Source organism: Stylophora pistillata, chromosome 11, assembly GCF_964205215.1.
Source record: "Stylophora pistillata chromosome 11, jaStyPist1.2, whole genome shotgun sequence".
Classification (NCBI taxonomy): Eukaryota; Metazoa; Cnidaria; class Anthozoa; order Scleractinia; family Pocilloporidae; genus Stylophora; species Stylophora pistillata.
Genome location: NC_142529.1, coordinates 8,538,298 through 8,562,507, shown reverse-complemented (window position 1 = coordinate 8,562,507; position 24,210 = coordinate 8,538,298). Strand labels below are relative to the sequence as shown.

Sequence of the window (24,210 nt, the reverse complement as noted above, 5' to 3'; positions counted from 1 at the left end):
ATTGACATTGGTTTGACGCGTCTGAGGCTTGCACCCCATGTGGTGATCCGCTGACCTTGAAAGTCTGCCGAAGTTTCGAAATTGCAAAGCGCCAAATTCCCGGCAATCTCAAACACTAAACCAGTGGAATTATCGAGGGATTGACCAACACCATTATGAAATGATGAGGACTTTCTTACTCATCGGTGTTACAAAGAAAAACATGATCCCAAAACTTACAGCGCAAACTGAGGATAACGTTACAGCATCATGTCAAGCACAAATAGAATTGCGAACACAGACTGTCTGTATTTGGAAATGATTTCTGGATAATCCGTTTGTTCTTCTCATGTGGTTCGGACTTTGCCTCCTAATCTGGCCTTTAGGTCACCGCAATACTGCGAAAAGCCGACTAAAACAAAAGGGCATTATCATAACACCCAAAAATGTTATAGTAAAAGCTAGAATTGTGATTGATTTCCTTAATCACTCCTCTTTTGAGAACCAGAAGTAAACGGACGAAGGGAGTGAGACTAAAAATACTACAATACTCAACTTGATCACGCAAATGATTTTCGCAATGGAAGGATACCACAGATGTAAAGAGAGAGCGAGGTACCAATCCACACTTATGGTTATAATAGCTATAAACGATATAGGGAAGAAAGATAACCAGAGTTTACATTATGAAACTTAATGAACAAAACAAGGCAGACAAATCGCTGGTGAAGCATACCACATATAAAGGGGGTAAGTTTCTAAAGAAACTATGCTGCTGCGCATGCGTTGGTGGGAGTAACGAGTTAATTTGGGTTTATCAACTGAGTTGATAAAGTAGATATGCCACCGCACATAAAGGTTGGACGAAAAATCCCATCTAGAAGTCTGACAATGTGAGAACGAGGATAAAAACTGAAGACTGCGTGTATAGAGAAAGTGAAACCTTTATGGTCCGCAGCACTAAAAACTTGACTGTTATGGCGATAAATCTAGACAAGATGGTCACCGCACTAGACACAGAGGCCAAAGCGGTGTTAACATATCTCCATAATGCATCTCCTGGAATTTTCATAGGACAGTCCGCTGAACTGAGGAAAAGTTAGATAGATAGATAGATAGATAGTTTATTACCAAATAAAATACATTGCAGCCATAGGTTGAATTGCGTGCTTTTCACAATCATTGATTACATAAGACTATATAAGACTACCAATTACAAAAATGCTAAGACCGAAATAAAATTACTAATATAACTAATATAACTAAGGTTGTATTTCTCGTTGCATTCATCGTACGGGTCGTACTTTGTAATGATCGTCGCACTATGTATTAGTACTTGTCTCACTTTGTGATAAAAAAATCTGCTGCTCTATGTAGGGACTGACCATCGCGCTTTGTAATAAAAAAGCTGTCGCACTAAGCAATAACAGATTATCGCTCCTCATGATAAAACTAGCAATCGAAGTTTGTAATCTGAAACTTAGTCTAGATGGTTGGGGGCAAGTATAAAATAACCATAACGGTTGCCTCTGATAACGATAATAATGATGATAATAATGATAACAACAATTAAAATAATAATGTTGGCTTGTTAGCTCAGTTGGTAGAGCATTGCTCCGGTATCGCAGAGATCGTGGGTTCAAACTCCCATAAAGGCGAAGATCGCTTTGATAGTCATCTCTAGATTCGCAGTTCGCATGCATGATTTTGATACGTTTGTAGTCGAAAATAGTTATGATAGTGATGGTGTGGGTGATGGTGATGTTGATGTAAATGATTATGATAATAAAAATAAATAGTGCGACAGATTATTACTTACAAAGCGCGAAGGTCTGTCCCTTCATAGTTCGGCAGTTTTTTTTTTTTTTTTCCAAGTGCAACAAGTCTCACAAAGTGCGACAGTTTCATCACAAAATGAAACAGAACACTCCGCCGACTGGTTAATAAAATACTGAGTGGAAAATTGAAATTAAAATTACAACATGGTTACCCAGCAACTACAGCTACCATAACTGTAGTCCGATCCGTAGACGAAGAGAGCGAGTAAAATGGTGAGACGTGTTCAGAAATATCTACCATGACCGCTTGCAATATTTTATTGGATCATACATGTCAAGCTATAGTGTAAATGTAAAATTTCCATAGCCGTTTTGCTCCTCCAATTTTTTTAATCGTTTATTTTTCAACGGAGGAATTGCGAAACGAGCGCTTGAACATGTATTGACGTTCGGTAAATCCCCTGTCGCTCTCTAATTTCGTTCGTGCTCTGAATATGCTATGCTCAGGACTAGAAGAGTCAGTTCCGAAAAGCTAATTAGCCCGTGAACAGCCGCCCCTTAGTCTCCTTCTTTTGGAGGGTAGGGGGCGGCTGTACATAGGCTAGCATATCTCCGCTAAAATGCTGAGTTGTGAGGATGGGTCAAGAAAACGACTGAGTCTCCAAGAGGATGCGAACCTAAAACCTTCGTAATCTGCGCTCCGACGCTTTACCACTGAGCCATAGAGACTCCACAGGGAGCACCACAAGGCATATATAAGACGTGTCCCGCATACTGCGATACTGGTAATGTTGTTTACACTTACAACATCGGGAACCAAGGTGTTGCTTAAATCTACACTAATTACCAAATAAAAACGTTTTTGAATAATAATCAATTATTCAGTAGACGCCTTAGGATATTACTCTTCACTGCACTTCTTCAGAGAGAGAATAAATAGGTCTGAATAATTTACTCAAAATGAAAAAAAAAGTCAATATAGATTCAATTTGATGGGAGAATTGTCTTCAACCGTTGATTAAGGGCACTGAAATTTAACCGTGATTTTCTAACTTTTCTAACCTTTTTTCACTGCATTATCGCAGTAGGGTAGGACTAGAACGGAACATCTGCGATCCATGCGAGTAGTCCACCCATCCCACCCCTAACGTCTCCTACCCCTAACCCTGTAGAAGACGGGACCTCCATTTATTCGTCCCTATTCGAGAAGACTAGAACTAACCACTTCTTGATGTTATAGAAAGGTAGCATATTTTTCTCAGTTATTTTAAGACCTGACACAACCCGGCCTTTCACTCTCCGGCAAAAACAAAATATCGGTTCCCGATTTTTTCTTTGTTCCACGCTCGTGACAAGACGAAAAACATTTTTCTCTACCAATTCTCTCTGTCTTCCATAATATGTTCTAATCATAGCTTTAACAGTTCAGTGTTGAATCGAACAATATGATTATCCCTTTATGATGTTTTATTATCTTCTTGCTACCTGTCTGGTTAATAATGAAATCATGATTGTATGTAGAAACTGCTACCTGATCAAAAGAGTAATTTAAAGCAGCCATGATTTTTAACGAATTGCCAGCAAATATAAGGAATTGCACAAATTTTAAAGAATACTACAGGCTCTACGTATGATGGACGATCCTCGCAGTAGATAGCGCTATTTGAGCAATAGCGAAATTCAGACCTGAAAAAAAAATCAGGCCTGTACGGGACTCGAACCACTGACCTCTGCGATACTAGTGCAGCGCTCTAACCAATTGAGCTAACAAGCCAACTGAGAGCAGGCCGTTAAGTTGATTCGTAATGAACCCGTGAAAGTGATAAATGAGATAGAATAAATATATGAAAATCATATATTTTGAACTGCGGTATTTGATACGTATGATGGACGATCCTCGCAGTAGATAGCGCTATTTGAGCAATAGCGAAATTCAGACCTGAAAAAAAAATCAGGCCTGTACGGCCTGAATTTCGCTATTGCTCAAATAGCGCTATCTACTGCGAGGATCGTCCATCATACGTATCAAATACCGCAGTTCAAAATATATGATTTTCATATATTTATTCTATCTCATTTATCACTTTCACGGGTTCATTACGAATCAACTTAACGGCCTGCTCTCAGTTGGCTTGTTAGCTCAATTGGTTAGAGCGCTGCACTAGTATCGCAGAGGTCAGTGGTTCGAGTCCCGTACAGGCCTGATTTTTTTTTTTTTTTTTTTTTTTTTTTTTTTTTTTTTTTTTTTTTTTTTTTTTTTTTTTTTTTTTCAGGTCTGAATTTCGCTATTGCTCAAATAGCGCTATCTACTGCGAGGATCGTCCATCATACGTATCAAATACCGCAGTTCAAAATATATGATTTTCATATATTTATTCTATCTCATTTATCACTTTCACGGGTTCATTACGAATCAACTTAACGGCCTGCTCTCAGTTGGCTTGTTAGCTCAATTGGTTAGAGCGCTGCACTAGTATCGCAGAGGTCAGTGGTTCGAGTCCCGTACAGGCCTGATTTTTTTTCAGGTCTGAATTTCGCTATTGCTCAAATAGCGCTATCTACTGCGAGGATCGTCCATCATACGTATCAAATACCGCAGTTCAAAATATATGATTTTCATATATTTATTCTATCTCATTTATCACTTTCACGGGTTCATTACGAATCAACTTAACGGCCTGCTCTCAGTTGGCTTGTTAGCTCAATTGGTTAGAGCGCTGCACTAGTATCGCAGAGGTCAGTGGTTCGAGTCCCGTACAGGCCTGATTTTTTTTTTCAGGTCTGAATTTCGCTATTGCTCAAATAGCGCTATCTACTGCGAGGATCGTCCATCATACGTATCAAATACCGCAGTTCAAAATATATGATTTTCATATATTTATTCTATCTCATTTATCACTTTCACGGGTTCATTACGAATCAACTTAACGGCCTGCTCTCAGTTGGCTTGTTAGCTCAATTGGTTAGAGCGCTGCACTAGTATCGCAGAGGTCAGTGGTTCGAGTCCCGTACAGGCCTGATTTTTTTTTTTTTTTTTTTTTTTTTTTTTTTTTTTTTTTTTTCAGGTCTGAATTTCGCTATTGCTCAAATAGCGCTATCTACTGCGAGGATCGTCCATCATACGTATCAAATACCGCAGTTCAAAATATATGATTTTCATATATTTATTCTATCTCACTACAGGCTCTGCAAGGCGTTCTTGAAGGCGCGCGCTTTGTCTTCCTTGTAAAGATATAGAAACAACCTACACCACCAACCAATATATTCTGCATATTTACTTTCATTTATAGCTTTTATTACAACTTAGTTAGTCATTATAATTTAGTTTTAATATAAAATATTAGAATCGTAGGCCTTCACAGATAAAGAGCCACACCTTTTATGCGGATATACTGTGAATAAACCGTTATTATTATTATTATTATTATTATTATAATTAACATTTATTCCACGAGCGCGCGTTGAATATGAGATAATAGATAGCCAAAGAGGCGCGTAGCGCCGAGTTGGCTATAATCATCTCATAATAATAATAATAATAAAGGTCTTTATTAAGAATTATTGTGCAAACAGACGTGCTACAATTAACATGAATAACATGAATAAAATGAATAAGGAAAAAGAAAAGGTATTAATTACTGTTGAAAAGACTCATATCTCATATCCAACAAGCGCGAGTGGAATAACTGTTTTATTAAAAACGTTAAATTAAATTATTTAATTTTATTAAGTTTTTAGCTCCCTTTTAATTTTAAGCTGACACGTACGCTTACCATATTTGTAGATTATGGTATATTGGCTCATATACCATAGTGGCTAAGCCAATAAAAAGTCTTGAATTGCATTATCCAATGATCCAGTTTTTAATAATTATTTTTATAATTAAAGAGTTAATGCATTGTATCTCGCTCACTTTTTTTCCTTTCGTAGTCTGTTACGTTTGTTTCTCGCGGCCTACTTTTTCTCTTCTTCGTTCGATTGTTGCTTTTGTATCTCGAGCACTATTTTTCTATTCCTGTTTGATTATTGCCTTTGATTCTCGCGCACTGTTTTTTCTCATCTCTCTTTGACTGTTGCGCTTAATTGATAGAACAACCAGCTCAATGGCGGCTTTCAATGTCGCCCGCTTTCGATTCAGCCTTGTTTAAAAAAGCGTGCAAAAGCAATTACCAAACTTACAATTAAAAAATGTCATGCAAAGTAATATTAGTGTCCATTTAAAGACGATGTACAGGAAAGGAAATCTTTGTGAAGGATCAGTCACTGCTCCTTTTTCTTCGCTGCCTCATATGCATTGTTGTCCATATTAATTTCTTCTTACCTACAAAAAAAAAGCATTTAGATGCGGAACATATTTCCTATTTAAGAAATAGTTTTCTCCTCTAGTTTCCTTGGGTATGGATTTTCCAAATTCTCCAAATTATTGTCGATTATACTATGCTTGATGCATAAGTTAGATTATTTTTTGATTGTTGTTGGTGTTTTTTTGTTATTTCTTATAGTCAAGTTAACTTGCTCAACTTTAACTTATGTTTCCCAGATTTTCTTCGCTATAATAGCGTCAAGTATTGTATCGAACTTGAGCAATAATTTCTGAATATCTTCCATAAAAAGGTAACTCTAAATGAAAGCTGATTTAAGAAACGAGTCATCAAAATCTTCCGGATCCGTGCACTGCACAAAACCATCTTCTTTTTCTTTAAATTTTTATGGATGAAAACCAAAGTCCAAAACAAACGAATAAATAAACGAAAACCGTCCGCAAGCTAGTTAGCTAAACAAGCTAAGGTAACTTATGTTAATTAAAGAAAATCGTTCATTTGAACCAGACTTACCCAATTTTCGTAAAATCAAATGTCACATTATCCCCCATCAGCACAAACGGAGCCCATTGGAAAGGTCTGTTAAAGCCGTTGCTTCTCAACCATTTCATGGCCTGGTGAAGAGATTCATTGGCACTTTCTCCACGAACAAGATGTTTGTAAAAGTTTTTCATGAGCTCCGCCATTGCTTCGTCTTCTAAGGCCCACGATGCTACCAACACTGAACGTGCACCGGATGCTAAGAATGCTCGAGCGAGTCCAAGAACTCCTTCCCCTTTAATCAATCCACGCCCACTGTGACAACAGCTGAGTACTACCAGCTTAGCTCGTACTTGAACTCTTGAAATATCGGACATTGTCAGGAGGTAGTCTGTCTCTTGTGGAATACTGTTAGTAGTACTTTGAGGGGAGAGAGCAATCTCTCCTCTTTCGGGATTTCCATGTGCGCTAATATGTATCAGACTCACTGAGGGCATTGCTCGAAGTATCGCCTGCTTTGTTGCGCGCTTTCCTAACAGGGGTGCAACGTCCAGCACTTCACCAACGATCCTTGCTTCCTTATTTGCCCAAAACAACGGTGTGATGTCTATGAGACGTCCAATGTAATGCACTCGGCCAACTGTAGGATCACCCGCCACCAGAGCACCAGTTTGGCTGTGATAGTCCGCTGGACATTCTTGAATGACCCGGAGATTTGTAAGAGAAGGGATGATGCGGATTCTGTAATTCTCTGACAGATACTTCCCGGTTGGTTCATCACGCAGGGCAGCAAATGGGACTCGGTACGAGAAACGATCTGGGACAATGACGATTTCAGGCTCTGTAAGTAAATCTGCCACGGGAGCAAAGATCAATTTGTAACACAAACGACGAATTCGTGAATCGGTATTTTTTGTTTCATCTCGCAAAGTAACCCGGCTCCCTTCATGAACAGACGTCATCTTATTGTCATCCAAAGGTCGATCTTCGCAATTCGCTGAGGGTAAAACACCAAAGCCGACGGTGCTCTTTTTGAATATTCCTTCCACATCACAAACTTGCTCAGCATCAAGAGTGTTGACTTTCACTTCGTCTGTTGCTCGAAAGAAAATGTCTCCATTTGCTTTCAAAATCCAGAGATAAACTTGTCGCTTGTAATACGAAATGTACAAAAAAGCACAATTCCTCTCTTTCTTTACGATGTTTTCGATCTCGAACCTTGTCTTTGGATCAGCTGAGATGTGAATTTCAAGGGAAAACTTGTGTGCCATGGATTCTGTGAGGCTCCTCGCTCGTCTCAGCTCCTCGACATAAAGAGCATCTCGAAATTCTCCAGTATTGCAAAGCAATTTAGTGAGCATCTTGAAGGGAAAAAGACCGTACTCTTCTAACAAAGATATCTGTAATTCTTCGTTTCCTTTCAGAAAACTCCTGATTTGTTCATATTTTTTAATACATTGTAAGAGATATTGTTTTGCCTCCTCGATCTTTGATTGTGATGTCTTTAAGATTGCAATACAGAAGAGGCTTTGTAACTCAGTCATTTTGTCTCCAATTTCGATGCTTATGGAGCGAGCTTTCTGTAAGTAATCTTCTCCCTCGTCGTATTCAGCAAGCTTGAATTTCAGGTTTCCAAAGCTTAGGTAAATTTCAGCTTCGATAGCTCTATTGCCATATTCCCTGTTGATGACAAGTGCCTTCTCGAAGTGTTCTTTTGCCCACTCGTTGTCATGAACAGAAGCAAACACAGTCGCCAATCCGAGGGTAGCACCTACTTCCACTGTTCTGTCACCAGTTTCTATACTCATGCTAAGTGCTTTGTCAAAATATTCCTTAGCCACCTTATTTTTACTAAGCTGATGATAAAGAAATCCAAGACTCAAGTAATTTGCACACTCTTTCTTTCTGTCTCCGATTTCTTCCGCAATGGCAAATGCTTTCATGTAATAGTCTTTAGCCTTGCTATATTCGCCAAGGCTTCGAAACAAAATTCCGAGGTTTCTGTTACTTGTTACTTCTTTCTCTTTGTCCCCAGTTTCAATCGCGATGGCAAGTCCCTTATCGTGATATTCTTTTGCCGTCTTATAGTCGCCAAGGGTATAGTAGACACTTCCGAGGTTCCCGTAACTTGCTCCTTCTCCTTGTTTGTCACCAATTTCTATCGCAATGTCAAGCGCTTTCTTGTGGTGTCCTATTGCTTTTTGCTTTTCATAAAGAGTACTATGCAAAACTCCAAGTCTTCCTTGAGCGACTGCTTCTTCCCTACCATGGTCAGTCGTTTTTAAGATGGTAACTGCGCTTTCAAAAACTTGCTTTGCCTCTTCAAAGCGATTTTGCTCGTGACATTTGTCTCCCAGTTGTATGGTTAGTATTGCAGCTCGGTGGAGCTTGTTGAGAAGTTTTGTGGCGTTGTATCTTGCAGCATTTGTGTAACCAGAGATGGCACAGTACACATTGATTATGTCTTCAGAGATTTCAAGGTGAGTACCAGAGTCAAAGTTTTGGAGTAGAATTACACACTCATCACAAAACTCCGTCGCTTTTAGGCCACGATTGGTCTTGAGAAGAAATATGGCGACATCTAAGCCTATGCAGACTGCTTTTAAGATTCCCACTGCGTTACTCATTACGGATCTCTCCTGCGTGTGAAAAGGGATGGCATCGTACGTGAGAAAACAAACAACTTAAATTGTGGAAGAAAAAGCAAAATTAAACAAAATAAAAACTAAAAGCTAGTCGAATCCACGATACATCGATACCTCGAACTCTGCTAAATCTAAGTGAAAAAACACCAAAATGTCTTTTGGTCTGAAAGACTAAATTTACAATTAAGCGGCCATCGAGTTTCTTTCCTTTTGCAATCCCAAAAAACAGCTGACGGTCTAGTTCAGGTATCAGTGGTTTAGAATGCATTTAGCCACAGCACCGTGTATTTTCATAAAGCTTTGAAAGAAAGAAAGAAAGAAGGAAAGAAAGAAGGAAAGAAAGAAGGAAAGAAAGAAGGAAAGAAAGAAGGAAAGAAAGAAGGAGAGAAAGAAGGAAAAGAAGAAAGAAAGAAAGAAAGAAAGAAACGCATTATTTAGACAGGGTGCGTTATCACTGAAGTGGCTTTCAGAAGGGCTCTGTAAACACCCACCCATCCCACCCGGGGGAGGAAATCCACCACAAAGTAATCTCGTGCTTTGGAAATTAACGTCTCCTACCCCTAACCCTGCAGGAGACGGGACCTACGGTTTATTCGTCCTTATTCGAGAAGACTAGAATATCTATCCATTTCTTGATATCATAGAAAGGTAGCAAATTCTCCTCGGTTATTTCAAGACCATGAGTATTGGTCCGGCCGGGCTGTCTTACTTTGCTGTCTTACTCTTCTTCAAAATGTTCGACTGCCTACCCGAGTGGACAAGGACAAGGTGGGCCTATCTTGCCCGCTTGGGATCGGCCGTCTCGATCTCGCGCAAGAAAAACATTGTGTAGAACGGGTTTAAGCCCCATTTATATAGTTTCGGATTCCCGGGACAACCCTTTCCTCGAGACAACTTTACGGGTCTTCTATGTGAAATTTGACATTCGGCCAGGCTAAGTTATATATTCGACAAAGTGGCGGACGACAGGAAAAAAATAGCCACCAAGTTTTCCTTAATAGTTTCTTTGGTAAAACGCTTTCATATTTTATGATCTAATACATATAAATCAACCAACAATCGTCCATTTGTCTTTCAAAAACCTGTTACCCCTCAACACTGAATTCCGAGGTTCGCGAATACATCGTTTCCTTTTAGATATAAGTAACTGAATTGTGTGACAGATCTGGTTTACACATCGCGTTGCGAAAGGATATAATGGACTTGAACTTAATCTAAGAAATATAATACGATGGTAAAACTACACATAACGTTGTTTAAATGTGTCCTGATTAATGTATTCGTTGTTATCTTTGACGAAAGTCTCTCACAGATGAAGTGAGCCGCAAGTATTAAAACAAAAGTACAATTCCTGTCACTCGTTACTGCCTTTGTCTTTTAACTGTTGATAATCGTTATAAACTAGTAATCGCTGGAATACGGAATAAAAGGCGACTTCTAAAAGACAATTTGCTATCATCTGTCAACTTTTTCCTTTCTCAGAAAAAGGAACATGGGTCCAGTGTTTTCGATAAAACTCCTTTTGTTTTGGCCAAATAACAATTTCGATTTTATCTATGGAAAATGAAATGTAAGAAGCAATAATAACGCAGAAATGAATGCGAACAGCTTACATTTTAATAAAAACATCCCTTCTTTAGTTTATAGATGTTGTGACTGATGAAAAGAAAAGTAAGGAAGTGAAAGGAAACTTTCCCTGACAAAAAACGTAAATGCAAATAGCCAGGTATTAATCACACGTGTAGTCAGAGGATATCACAAGAGAATAAGGCTAAAATTGAATAAAATTGTGTTCCACTTTGCCTCAGAGTTCTATAAGTGTTTTCCATCATCACATCATGATGAATTTGCAGTTTCTCCTTACAATATAAATATACCATATGCGTACAGTGTTCAAACGGCAAGAGTAAACAGTGAGATAAGCCAGAGATTTATATCTCTATCACCAAGATTAGCAAGTTTCAATCCAAAAAATTTTAGCGCAGGATTTTTGAAAACCTTCAAGTTATAGAAGTGAGTAACATGTTAATCTGATATTATCAGCTGAGTTACTAACGTACATTTGTCACATTTAAGAGTTTCAAAGCTGACTTTTCGAGCGTTAGCCCTTCGTTAGAGCGAAATTTTCATAGGAGCTATGGGATTATAGAATTAAAAGAGTTAAGGTGGCTCTATCTTTCCGATTTCTAGCAATGGAATAAAAAGTTGAATCAAATTACAGCTGTATGTTCAAATTATTTAAAATTGTAACTCTTGTATCTTTAAATATCCAAAACTTGTATTCGAAATATTTCAATTTCTTAAGCAGGAAAATGACAACCTTTGGAAAAATAAACATCCTTTGTTCAGAGCCCTAATTGGTTGAATGATGAGACCAATAGCAAGAAACAAAGATAAATGCAAGGTACTCACGTGAGAGCAAAGCGACAAGTTCGATCGGTTGAAAACATCACTATAGAGATTGAGGTGTATCAACACGACTTTCCAGTTTCCTTCAAAAAGTGCATTTTAAAAGATTGTGGCTCCTTTTTTTTACTGAAGTGCTCTGTTCATGAATTTGGTTTCTGCCTTATTTGAGGCGGTGTAGACATATTTCATACGGGAAAGAAAAGTAAGCTTCTTTTCCTTTATTTTTGCGGCTTACCCTTGAAGAAGGAAGTGTCAGTCTTGTTTAGTATTCCGATCGTATAATTAAGGTAGCCAAGAGTATGAAACTAAACTAACGCTTTCCCTTCAAAACAAAGAAAAAAAACTCGTTTAGAAAAGCTAAATTGAGAACTACACCGCTTTCCAGCTTCTCCATCTTATATAGAACAACATTACATCTTAGTTTGTCAGTTTTTACTTCAGAACTTTCCGTTCATACATCGTGTCTGCTTTTACTCTTTCACTCTCAGACTCTAAAACTTAAGAATTGTTTAACTTGTTCCTTCTCCTTACAGTACCAATGTATTACTCAGCCAATATTTTTGGAAAATAAAGCAACTTATCAGTTTGACAGTGTTCAACTGACGTAACACTTCATTCTCTAATCGTATTCACATTCGATGTTTATGACTGTTACATTTCGAAGGGGACTCGCTAAGTAGTTCATGGAAGTTAAAGGCATGATGTTGAGTTAAGCCATTTATCTTGCAGATTAATATGATTTTTTCTAATTTCGAATGTCCATTGAATGTCCAAAACATTTCAGTTTTGTAAAGCGGGAGCAGATTTTATTCTAAAATTACTTTTATACCTCTTACCATTTTAAAAAGAAGTGTGGTGTTCGATATTTCAGTCGTGTGACTGATGAAACCAAAAGTAAGAAACTGCAATAAAAATTTTTCTGCAAAACTAAGATACGTGAAAAAAAAAAACTATTGTGAGAAAGAAGTGACAACTTAAGAGGTGGAAAAAAAATTAACCAAAGAGGGAAGAACGGATTCCAAGAATTAAAGATTAAGTTCGATTAGTAAAAAGGAAAAATAACTGAGTCTTTAAGGCACCCAGAAATCGTTCGATCTCCATCTTCCCCATAAATCAAACCCATAATATTAATATATCGAAGAAAACAGATTTTCCCGCCTGGAATTGACGTTTAATTTAGTGTGCAATTTGTTTATACTCTGCGTTTTTACCGATACTGAAAATCTTAAGCTACTCACGACGGCCAAGGAAGCGACATTAAACGTGACCAAACGAATATTTTGCGAGAAGAAGAATCTCTGCTCATGGGCTGTACATTTCCATGAAAAAAATTTCAATTTCGAATGGCCATATTAATATTTTTAACTGTGTCTTACAATTTGCAATTTGTATATACCCTGCGTTTTTACCAATACTGAAAATCTTAAGCTACTCACGACGGCCAAGGCAGCGACATTAAACGTGACCAAATGAATATTTTGCGAGAAGAAGAATCTCTGCTCATGGGCTGTACATTTACATGAAAAAATTTCAATTTCGAATGGCCATATTAATGTTTTTACCTGTTTCTTACATTGAAACACACCAAAAACGGTTTTCGTCTTTCTGAATTTGAACATTGTTTTTCCAAAGATAACTGACCCGCGCGTAAAAAAAATTTCGCACATTTGATATTTGTAAACTTCTTAGGGCGTTTCAATAGGCACAGATTCAGAATGTCTACGGGATTCAATTTACACAAGCATTTTAAATGCTATCCAAACGCTAGATAGGTAGGAGTAAAACAAATTTGACCCAACTGGCGGAAGTACCGTGTTTAATGTCCTCCTTATTTTTTAAAGCAAGAGATTATCCAATTGCGATTATACAAAATACATTACTGGGCGACATAGAAATAATCGTTTAATCAAAACCACGTCCCTCTTTAGCAATCCATGATGTGTCAAGTATGCTAATCAATTCAGTAATAGTCTTTCAATAAAAACATCCTATTTTTAAAGGCGTTGACGCATTTATCGTAAATCAGTTGTTTTCTCGCATTAACGCATCAGTACATTAAATCGTAAAATATCGTACTTACCACGACTAGCTTTGAACACTTTCTTGCTTTGTAAAGTAAAACAACCAACTCTATAATTAGAATCAGTGGCATGTGTTTATTTAGGATACATTACATATGGGGAATCTCACCCCACCAATGAGGCATTGAATTTTATCAAAATTCGGTTGTTGTGACATACCTTACGTCACAGCAAATCCAGTATACTGAAAATACTAGCGGGTTAGTTCGCTGTGTTGCTATAGCAAAACAACAGCCTTTTATAAGACTTGAACTAAGCCATAGCATACCCAGGCAGATCTTCACTTGAAGGTAATCTATTATGACGTCATTACAAGCCACGGTACTTTATTTACCATTTTTTTTATTCATGATTATTGCGCGATTTGTTTTGTTACTTTAATTAGCAGTCTCAGTCTACGCATACATAAAATAAAAATTTTATACTTAAAATTTGTATTTATAAAATATATCATCATCTAGAACATTTATTTAAAACAATACATCCGCGGTGATAAAAAGATCTCTTGGCGATTTTCGTTCTGAAAGCAGTTAAATAAAGCAGATTGCTTTGTCTAGAGTTATGCTTGTGTAAATCTCTTTGTTAAAACCGAAAACATATCTTGAAAATTTAGGGCATTACCCCAAAAAACATTTCTTTGTAAGCTAAAAAGTACATTCCTAGGGGTCTCTTTTTCATGAAGCGCAGGTCGCTTAAGAATGTCTATTGCGAGGCAACTGCTAGTCGAACCAACAACAATTCTACCGGCTCTCCAAGTTCTGCATTTAATCTACAAATGGTCTAATTAAGTTGTAATAAAAAGGAATGGCACTCTGAGTCGTCAAATTAAAGCGAAGACGGCATCACTTGCTCATGCGTTTGCGCGCCTTAGATGTTATTTGCTTTACGTGTTTGTTCCAACGAGGGCTTTCATCAAATACCACGCTTTGATAAATAAAATCGTGAACCCTTTTTATTGGTTTTCCAATCAGAAGGCCTTGGGGCGGTCCCAAAAAGCATGGCTTCAGTCTTTGTGACACAAACAAACAGACTATGACTAGAAAGAAAGTATTAAATTTTATACAGTTCTTCGTTGAGGTTCTTTGAAATAAAACATATCGAAAGAGGCTTTGGAGGACGCCCAGAATCGAACTGTAATGTCAGCGTACATCAGAATACTACATTCAGATATCGCTTCCGTTAGATCGTTGGCATCAAGAGAGGATAGTCCTCTCTTGAAATCACATATTCTGCAGGTACTCCTCAAAGTTAGAATTGCCAAAACTAATTCGTCCTCTCTTGCCAAAGAAAGAGAAACGGTCACATGTGTGACGATATTTCGTTTGTTTTACATGAAATTTTGTTAGCTGGCCGAGTTATAAGTGTGTAGCTCGGATGAAAGCGTGTTCACTTTTTATTCTATTAAAATTGTGTTCACGTATCGAGTGTTTGTTCCTCGCTGTCTTCGTTGAGTTCACACGGCATTTCCGACGACGTTACAACATGAAAGAGGCGTAAAGGGGTTCTGGGGTGAAAAATCTAAATTCACATATGCAAACTCAGCTCTTGCACTCAAAAGAGGTGGCTAGCCTTTTGGCGTGAATGGATTTATTCTAAAAGACTGATCTTTTGAAAAAAAGAATTATTTTAATTCTAAGCTTTATTTTACACAGGTAAGCGTTTGTATTATTTCGTAACTCAGAGTAGTGTTAAATTTCTAATTAAAAGCACAGCATCCATACCCGTTGTTTTCTCAGGCACAATCCCAGGCTAAGAGAGCAGTTATGAAAAAAAATTCAAATTTCATTTTCTATCTTAAAACTTTAATTTCTTGTGACAAGTAATTTTCTCAAAGGCAGGTGATTATTAGTTGATTCGTTTTTACATGTTCATGTCCATATATATGGAAATGTAGCATTTTTCTCCCGAGTGTAGTTTAACGACGAGAAGTTACCAAGCTAGGTTACATGATCGAATTAAATAGATTAACAGCCCTCTCTATCAGGTAAGCTGCTGAAAAATGTTTCCGATTTTGACCGTTAAATTTTAAGGCCTTTGACGTTAAACAGTTAATGCATAGAGCTTTTCACAGTTCAACATGTATCAGGAAGATATACCCCTTATGAGTTTAAACCTATTTTGAGTTTTTTCATAAGATATATGAGTCGGAGGTTATTTCCAGACGTATTTAGTCTTTCTCCGACCGAGTGAAGTAAAGCTATGACCCCCATCAATAAATAATTACTGCTTTAAAACAATACCAAAGATCCCGATATTACAGGCGCAAACAATGTGAATAGAATTTGGCAAACCTAGCATTTCTAGTATTGGACATAGTATGTTCAAAGCGCAAATGAAACTATGGCCGCAAAAAGTGTACCAAAAGTTAACGCAATCACTTTGAATTCTCATTGGCTAATGAAAATGTAAACTTTGTTCTGATTGGTCGCTTGGATCACTTTGCTATTGGTTCTTCGACACTGAGTTGAAAACTGCTCTTATGACTTAAAGGTAACGTTATTAAATTTATTCCAAATGTTGAAGAGTTTATTGCATCCAGAGCCAAAGATTATTACATTTCGGACTTAATTAAATTCAGGGTCAGATGTAACATGTAGCTTTTTAGGAAAAACGCGTTTCGAACCCAAATTCGTTCATTTCACTTTTTTTACAGAGCTTGATGTAGTCTTTCTTCCACTGGATCCTGAGCGATGAATTCATCAGAGGACTCGACCAGCAGCTGTCCCATAACATTCCCCGGTGATGTTCCAGGGGAAGATGCCAGAGTGGCTCCAACCATTGCAGCGGCTGTGTTGACAATATTTTCAAGCTTTATTGCTACAACAGCGAACTTTTTGGTCATGTGGGCCATAAAAAAGACACCTTCACTGCATACACCATCTGGTGTATTTCTCTTCAACCTGGCATTATCAGACTTCGCTGTCGGTATTTACGTCCAACCCTTATGTGCCGTACACCTTTTGGCTGCTGTGGCTCACAATCTCTCCCTGTATTGTACGACTGGCGCTATGCTGTACCCACTTGGTGTTTACCTTTCGTTATACTCGTTCATGACCATCACTGCAGTAACTGTTGACCGATACCTCGCGCTCGTTTTACATCTACGATACGCTGTCATCATTACTGTCAGGCGCGTGATCCAGTTTAGCATCGCAGTTGTGATTGCTACCTTTCCAATTGCGTTATGTTATTGGTTTTTGAGGATCGACTGGATCAGAACTGCTGCTCTCTTCATTATCTTTTCCTTAGCTATCGTGGGCACGTTAGCCATTCCCTTTTGTTATTACCAGATTTTTATGATTTTGAGGCGACATAAAAGGCAGTTACAGGATCAAAACAACTTAGCAAAGAGGATTCACGGATTTTCCGAGAATGACCTCTCCAAGTACAGGAAATCTGTCCTTGCAATTCTGTACGTACTTGGTGTAATGATATCAAGTTATTTGCCTGGTACAATTAGTTTTACGTTGGTGAATTTCTTTGACGAGGGCGTATTTAATATAAGCAAGTTCTTTTTGTCTCAGTTATGGTGGTGTTGTGGAATTCTTTATTTAATCCATTATTTTATTGTTGGAGAATTACAGAAATTTGACGGTTTGCGATCTCGAAATGGCAACGCTTATGTAGAGTCAGCGGTCTACCGCACAAGGCTGTGCACGTTGAACCAATCAAACCGTTCCACAGCTGATAACTCGGCACACCTTGCAACTTCAAGTGGAGCCAAGAAGTCCACATGAATTTAACCCTCAACTGAAATGTTGCGGCGCACGTTTGGCTTTGCGGTCCATCGACGGTAAGCGATGTCAGTTCTTGCAAAATTCAGTTTAACCAGTGAGGGAAAACAATGTATAAACAAAATGTAAACAAAATGACAATGCTTGCAAACATGAAGCTTTGTAACTCTAGACGTATCATGAATTTACAATAAAAGTACACAAGCTATCACCAATAATACAGAATAATGAAATTCAGGTGACCACATAGACGTAATCCTCAGGGATTGTTTCTCCGAGAAAATGACAGAAAATAGTTAGGAACAAAAGCAGCGATGGAGAATATGTATTCTGATGATGTTAGAGTAAAAGTTTGGAGTAAACTGAAAACATGAAAGTTTACAACATTTACCTATAGTTAATCAATAGAGAAGAACCACATAAACGCTACGAGAAAAAATATTCTCTGATGGCAGAACTAAAAGGGATGACGGTGCCTTTTGTGCTTATTTAAATTTACTTGTATTTCAAATGAGTTATCATCAGCTACTTCTTTATTTAATTCATTGGGGCATCATGAAGATAAAGGGGTTAAAAAAAATGGGAGATGATTAGTCTTCTGGAAAGTGTCAGTGCGATTTTTGAGATAGCCTTTTTCTTTGAAAGTCCTCAAGTTTGCAAGCGATATAATGAAAAACCTTTGCTTATCATACTTTCGTATCGGTGGCATCAATTACGTTTAAAAGTGTTCAAGAGCTAGAGTTTCGTGCTATGCTTTTATATACAATAGCAATTGAATAGTAACAAACACTGATCAATTTAAAGTTCTCAAATCCGGTTTTAGGGTCTAGAAAGATATTTAATTAAAAAACGTATTATGAAGAATGTTAAAGGGATCCTCCACTGTTTTCGAAAATAACACTTAAAATGCTCTTTAAGTGTCCAAAAGTAGATTTTTCGGACACGTCAGCTTTTGTAATCGTTACGGTTGCCAATTTACCATTTCAACTTTGTTGATATATCCAAATTATTTCATTACCCCCACCGACGCAGCCCCAAGCAGTTTTTTTAGAAACTATCAGCCTTTTACGGTACACAGTCAATCAGAAAAATAGATTATACACCAGCTAGGTGATTGGCTTATTTATACCGCCTAGTACGAAATCATCTCCTTTGAATTGCTGTGTGCCATAGTGCTCAGTTATACTACTCGTGAAGTAAATGGGAATCCTTATGTTATATAATTGGTATTTTTTAAAGTTTCATCAAGACGCTCTCGTAGCCGCTGCAGCATCCCCCTCCCTACTCCAGACTCTCTCTAGTTCCCCTCCCCCCCCTCCCACCTCACACTTCCCTCTCCTTCTGTGAAAATTCATTTTTAACGCATCTACGCAAGGTATAGTGACTTGATGCAACACGTGGTTTCATTTTCCCCTAAACTCAAGAGACCCTTTGGAAACGTCAAAAAGCGTTGTTTAAAAGTTTCAAGGATAGATAATTACTCTTACTTTAAGCGACCTTTGCCGTTGATCATGTAAAATCTAACAATTAAGGTAAGTTTTGGAAATAGGCAGGACATTCTGTTGATATCAATGGCTGATGGAGACGTAAGAGGTTGCTGATGCTCCGAATGGGGCAAATTTCTGCGCGCTCCCTCACCGTGTGATTTTTCCGACTGGTCGAACTTGTCTTGCACGATCCACGCCAAATATGCTACGTAATTTCGAATTCATAACCACAGACCGTCGAATTTCAGTCATCCTCAAACAGTAGACAAGAGGATTTATTGAAGAGTTCAGTAACACCAATAGTCCTGCAAAACTAATCAAAAACTCGTTTATCTCCATCTGGAACATTATCTGGATCCACGCACATATTCCACATGGTATGTAACTTAAGGTGACTGCGCAAAGAACGTAGAGAATCGCAAATACGGATTTTCTGTACTTGGAAATTTCATTTTCAGAAAATCCTTGCATGCATGTAGCTACGTTTTGATTCTGTATCTGTTTTTTGTGCCGTCGCAATATTTTGAAAATTTTATAATACGAGAAGGGAATGAGTGGGATGCAGATAACTGCTAATGTGATCTCAACCACAAGAGCTCTCATACGGAACCACTCCTCCGAGAACCAGAAGTAAATCGACATTGGCAAGAGCACAGCGTATGTAATGATTTTAAACGTGACCACACGTCTTACAGTGATTATTTAGGGATATCGTAGATGTAGTACTAATGCCAGGTATCGATCCAAACTTATCTCTGTTATGTTGACGAAGGACACTGCAGCGAGGACGATACCCACAGGTAGAATTATAACGTTGGACGTGCAGTACAAGCGAATATTATGGGTCAACGCGCCAAAAGATCTTATGACAATCAACGGTTGAATGAAGACACCAATTGCAAAATCGGAGAGCGCAAGTACAAACAGAAACACCGAAGCTGGTGTGTGCAACGAAGGTCTCTCTTTTATGGCCCACAGAACAAAAAAGTTCGCCACTGTTGCAACAGGGATTGAAAGAATGTTGACAACGTTATGAAAAATAGATACAGGAAGATTTTCATTTGGAGAAATTCCATCAAATTCGACTGTGCAGTTACTGATATCACTAAAAGTGCTAAAATTAGCACGAAAGGTCATGGTGTTTGTTCGTTTCTTCTTATGTTTCTTCCGTAAGAGAAGAAGCTTGGCAAATTAGGATAACTACCGTGAAATAAATGAAAGAGAAATTTACAGTTAGTACACGAGGCGGTCCTTGAACAATACATTCGGTTTTCAGCAAACGGGTGACAAGATGAGATAAATTTTTCATCTGAAAAGTGTCTTTTTTTTATCTAACCCATCCTATCTCAGCCCTTGCGCGATTGGTGTTTTAAAACGCATCACGTGACCAAATTAGTTCCAACTGAAAGTGAGTGTACGCGGATTTCTTCTCAAGAGATATTTCCCTTTCTTAAAATCTCTTGTTTCATTCTATTAAGCTATTGCCAGAAAAATGAAGGGTAATTATTGAAAAGATCTTGAAAGTGGCTCGAACCTTCAACCACATGGTTATCTATTTTGTGTGAATTTTTTTTCTTTTTTGCCAATATCTTACTCGCATCTTTCTTTGTAAAGCGTTAGTGGTTTGTGTGGGGTCCAAATGACGTTGCAACAACATTTTTTAGAAAAGGAATTTTATTTTCAAAATAAGTCTTTTTCTCTTGGACAGACTATGTTTTTTTACTCCTTTGTGAAGTAAAGTTACTAACTTCTTTACAGGCCTTGTTGTCGATGAGATCGACAGCGAGAAAGAATCAAATTTTCTGAGGATATTTTACACAACCAAGAAAACACACGAACTTAACGTCTTACTACCGAGAGAGCTGAGCAGTGAAACAGCTGACAAATTAAAGAGCTGCGAAAACCTTTAGCGACAAGTAACTTCACTTATCTCCGTACAGAGCTAAGATTACCTTTTCCCTTGGATTGACTGACCTGCAACCTTCACATTTGGAAAGAGATATGTGTATCGCAAATACAATGATAACCTTGCTTTAGTAACAAGCTCAGCTTGACCTGGATGCTTTTCAGCGCAATAGATCAGTCTGTGGGGTCAGTTTTCCCTTTACTGCTTTTAATATTCTTCACAATGTGTTTTTTAATTAAATATCTTTCTAGACCCTAAGACCGGATTTGAGAACTTTAAATTGATCAGTCTTTCTTACTATTCAATTGCTATTGTATATAAAACCATAGCAGGAAACTCTCCTGAACACTTTTAAACGTAATTGATGCCACCGATACGAAAGTATGATAGCCAAAGGTTTTTCATTATTTCGCTTGCAAACTTGAGGACTTTCAAAGAAAAAGGCTATCTCAAAAATCACAGTGACACTATGGAAGACTAATCATCTCCCATTTTTTTAAATCACGTTATCTTCATGATGCCCCAAATGAATTAAAATAAAGAAGTAGCTGATGAGAACTCGTTCGAGATACACGTAAATTTAAATAAGCAGAAAATATACCGTCATCCCTTTTAGTTCTGCCATCAGAAAATATTTTTTCTCGTAGCGTTTATCTCGTAGCTATCCGTATATCAGTTTAAAATGTCCTGTGTCACTTTTTACTTTTTAAATGTGGACCCGCCCTAAAGTGACTAAGAGGCTGGTTGATATCCAACATGAAGGAAAGAGTTCTCGCTGCTTTTGTTCCTAACTATATTTTGTCATTTTCTCGGAGAAAAAATCCCTGATGATTACGTCTATATGTTTACCTGAATTTCATTATTCTGTATTATTGGATATAGCTTGTGTACTTTTACTCTAAATTCATGATGTGTCCAGTGTTACAAAGCTTCGTGTTTGCAATCATTGTCATTTTGTTTGTTTATACATTGTTTTCCCTCGCTGATTAAACTCAATTTTGCAAGAAAAACATCACTTACGATGGACCGCAAAGCCAAACGTGCGCCGCAACATTTCAGTCGAGGGTTAAATTCATGTGGGCTCCTTAGCTCCACTTGAAGTTGCAAGGTGTGTCGATTTATCTGCTGTGGAACGGTTTGATTGGTTCAACGAGCACAGTATTGTGCGATAGACGGCTGACTCTACATAAGCGTTGCCATTTCGAGATCGCAAACCGTCGAATTTCTGTAATTCTCCAACAATAAAATAATGGATTAAACGAAGAATTCCACAACACCACCATAGCTGAGACAAAAAGAACTTTCTTGCTTATATTAATTACGCCCACGTCAAAGAAATTCACCAACACAAAACTAATTGTGCCAGGCAAATAACTTAACATCATTACACCAAGTACGTACAGAATTGCAAGGACAGATTTCCTGTACTTGGAGAGGTCATTCTTTGAAAATCCGTGAATCCTCTTTGCTAAGTTGTTTTGATCCTGTAGCTGCGTTTTATGTCGCCGCAAAATCATAAAAATATGGTAATAACAGAAGGGAATGGCTAACATGCCCACGATAGTCAAGGAAAGGCCAATAAAGAGAGCAGCAGTTCTGATCCAGTCGATCCTCACAAACCAATAACATAACGCAATTGGAAAGGTACCAGTCACAACTGCGATGTTAAATTGGATCACGCGCCTGACAGTAATGATGCCAGCATATCGCAGATGTAAAACAAGCGCGAGGTATCGATCAACAGTTACTGCAGCGATGGTCATGAACGAGTAAAACGAAAGGTAAACACCAAATGGGTACAGCATAGCGCCAGTCGTACAATACAGGGAGAGATTGTGAGCCACAGCAGCCAAAAGGTGTACGGCGCATAGGGGTTGGACGTAAATACCGACAAGGAAGTCTGATAATGCCAGGTTGAAGAGAAATACAGCAGATGGTGTATGCAATGAAGGTGTCTTTTTTATGGCCCACATGACCAAAAAGTTCGCTGTTGTAGCAATAAAGCTTGAAAAGACATTGAACACAGCCGCTGCAACGGTTGGAGCCACTCTAACATTTTCCCCTGGAACATCACCGGGGAATGTTATGGGACAGCTGCTGGTCGAGTCCTCTGATGAATTCATCGCTCAGGATCCAGTGGAAGAAAAGCAACTTCAAACTCTGGAAAACAAATGAAATCAGTGAGGGTTGTTTGTACGAGTTATTACGAATTTGGGTTCGAAAGGCGTCTGTGCTATAAAGCTACATGTTACAACTGACCCTGAATTCAATTAAGTTCGAAATGTAATAATTTTCAGCCCTTGGCGCAGTAAACTCTTCAACATTTGGACTAAATGTAATAATGTTATCTTTAAGTCATAAGAGTACTTTTCAACTGAGTATCGAAGAACCAATAGCTACGTGATCTCAGCGACCAATCAGAGCAAATTTCACATTTTCATTAGCCAATGAGAATTCAAAGTGATTGTGTTGACGTTTGGTACATTGTTTGCGGCCATAGTTTCATCAGCGCTTTGAAAATACTATGCCCAGTATTAGAAATATTAGATTTGCCAAATTCTATTGACATTGTTTTTACCTGTAATATCGGGATCTTTGGTATTGTTTTAAAGTAGTAATTATTTATTGATGGGGGTCATAGCTTCATTTCACTCGGTCGGAGAAAGACTAGGTACGTCTGGAAATAACCTCCAACTCATATACCTTGTGAAAAAACTCTAAGTTGGTTTAAAATCATAGGGACATATATTCCTGATACATGTTGAACTGTCAAAGGCCTTATAAATTAACTCTTTAACGTCCTGAAGGCCTCCAAATTTTACCGTTAACAGTCAAAATCGGAAAAATTTATCGCTTACCGTGAAAGCTACCTTACCGCCTCAGTGGCACCTTTAAATTGGGATTCAACTCTATGCGTTTGACTTTCATATAACTGAAGAACATCATTTGTTACATCTGAGTCGTCTTTTGAAGAGCCTCAGTTTTTTCAGCAGCTTATCTGATAGAGAGGGCTGTTAATCTATTTAATTCGATCATGTAACATAGCTTGGCAACTTCTAGTTCTTAAACTACGCTCGGGAGAAAAATGCTACATTTCAATATTTATGGACATGAACATGCAAAAACTAATCAACCAAAAATCACCTGTCTTTGAGAAAATTACTTGGCACAAGTAATAAAAATTTAAGATAGGAAAATAAAATTGAATTTTTTTCATAACTGCTCCGTTAGCCTGGCATTGTGCCTGAGAAAACAATGCGTATGGATGCTGTGTTTTTAATTAGAAATTTAACACTACTCTAAGTTATGAAATAACACAAACGTTTAGCTGTGCGAAAACAAATCCTGAAAATTAGTTATTATTTTTTCAAAAGATCGGTCTTGTAGAA

General features: G+C 37.9%; 3 protein-coding genes across 4 annotated transcripts; 1 reads left to right on the top strand and 2 right to left on the bottom strand.

Annotated features, from left to right (window-relative positions):
• Positions 1–5,287: 5,287 nt before the first annotated feature.
• Positions 5,288–13,728, bottom strand: LOC148719890 (uncharacterized). Of its 2 annotated transcripts, XM_088739454.1 has the most exons (3): positions 13,694–13,728; positions 6,593–9,198; positions 5,288–6,078 (listed from the first exon to the last, which is right to left on the bottom strand). In XM_088739454.1, exons 2-3 carry the CDS (start codon positions 9,184–9,186, stop codon positions 6,075–6,077), a joined length of 2,598 nt encoding a protein of 865 aa, XP_088595580.1. In that variant the 5' UTR covers positions 9,187–9,198; positions 13,694–13,728; the 3' UTR covers positions 5,288–6,074. The 2 variants fall into 2 exon arrangements, with proteins under 2 accessions (XP_088595580.1, XP_088595581.1); XM_088739455.1 differs by lacking the exon at positions 5,288–6,078 and having other exon boundaries at positions 6,588–9,198.
• A 2,403-nt stretch (positions 13,729–16,131) lies between these two features.
• On the top strand, positions 16,132–17,732 carry LOC148719889 (adenosine receptor A3-like). Its single transcript, XM_088739456.1, has one exon. It carries the CDS (start codon positions 16,385–16,387, stop codon positions 17,429–17,431), a length of 1,047 nt encoding a protein of 348 aa, XP_088595582.1. The 5' UTR covers positions 16,132–16,384; the 3' UTR covers positions 17,432–17,732.
• A 2,885-nt stretch (positions 17,733–20,617) lies between these two features.
• On the bottom strand, positions 20,618–23,143 carry LOC148719888 (adenosine receptor A3-like). Its single transcript, XM_088739330.1, has 2 exons — positions 23,081–23,143; positions 20,618–22,981 (listed from the first exon to the last, which is right to left on the bottom strand). The coding sequence occupies exon 2, from the start codon at positions 22,942–22,944 to the stop codon at positions 21,940–21,942; it is 1,005 nt and encodes a 334-aa protein (XP_088595456.1). The 5' UTR covers positions 22,945–22,981; positions 23,081–23,143; the 3' UTR covers positions 20,618–21,939.
• Between the last annotated feature and the right edge of the window lie 1,067 nt (positions 23,144–24,210).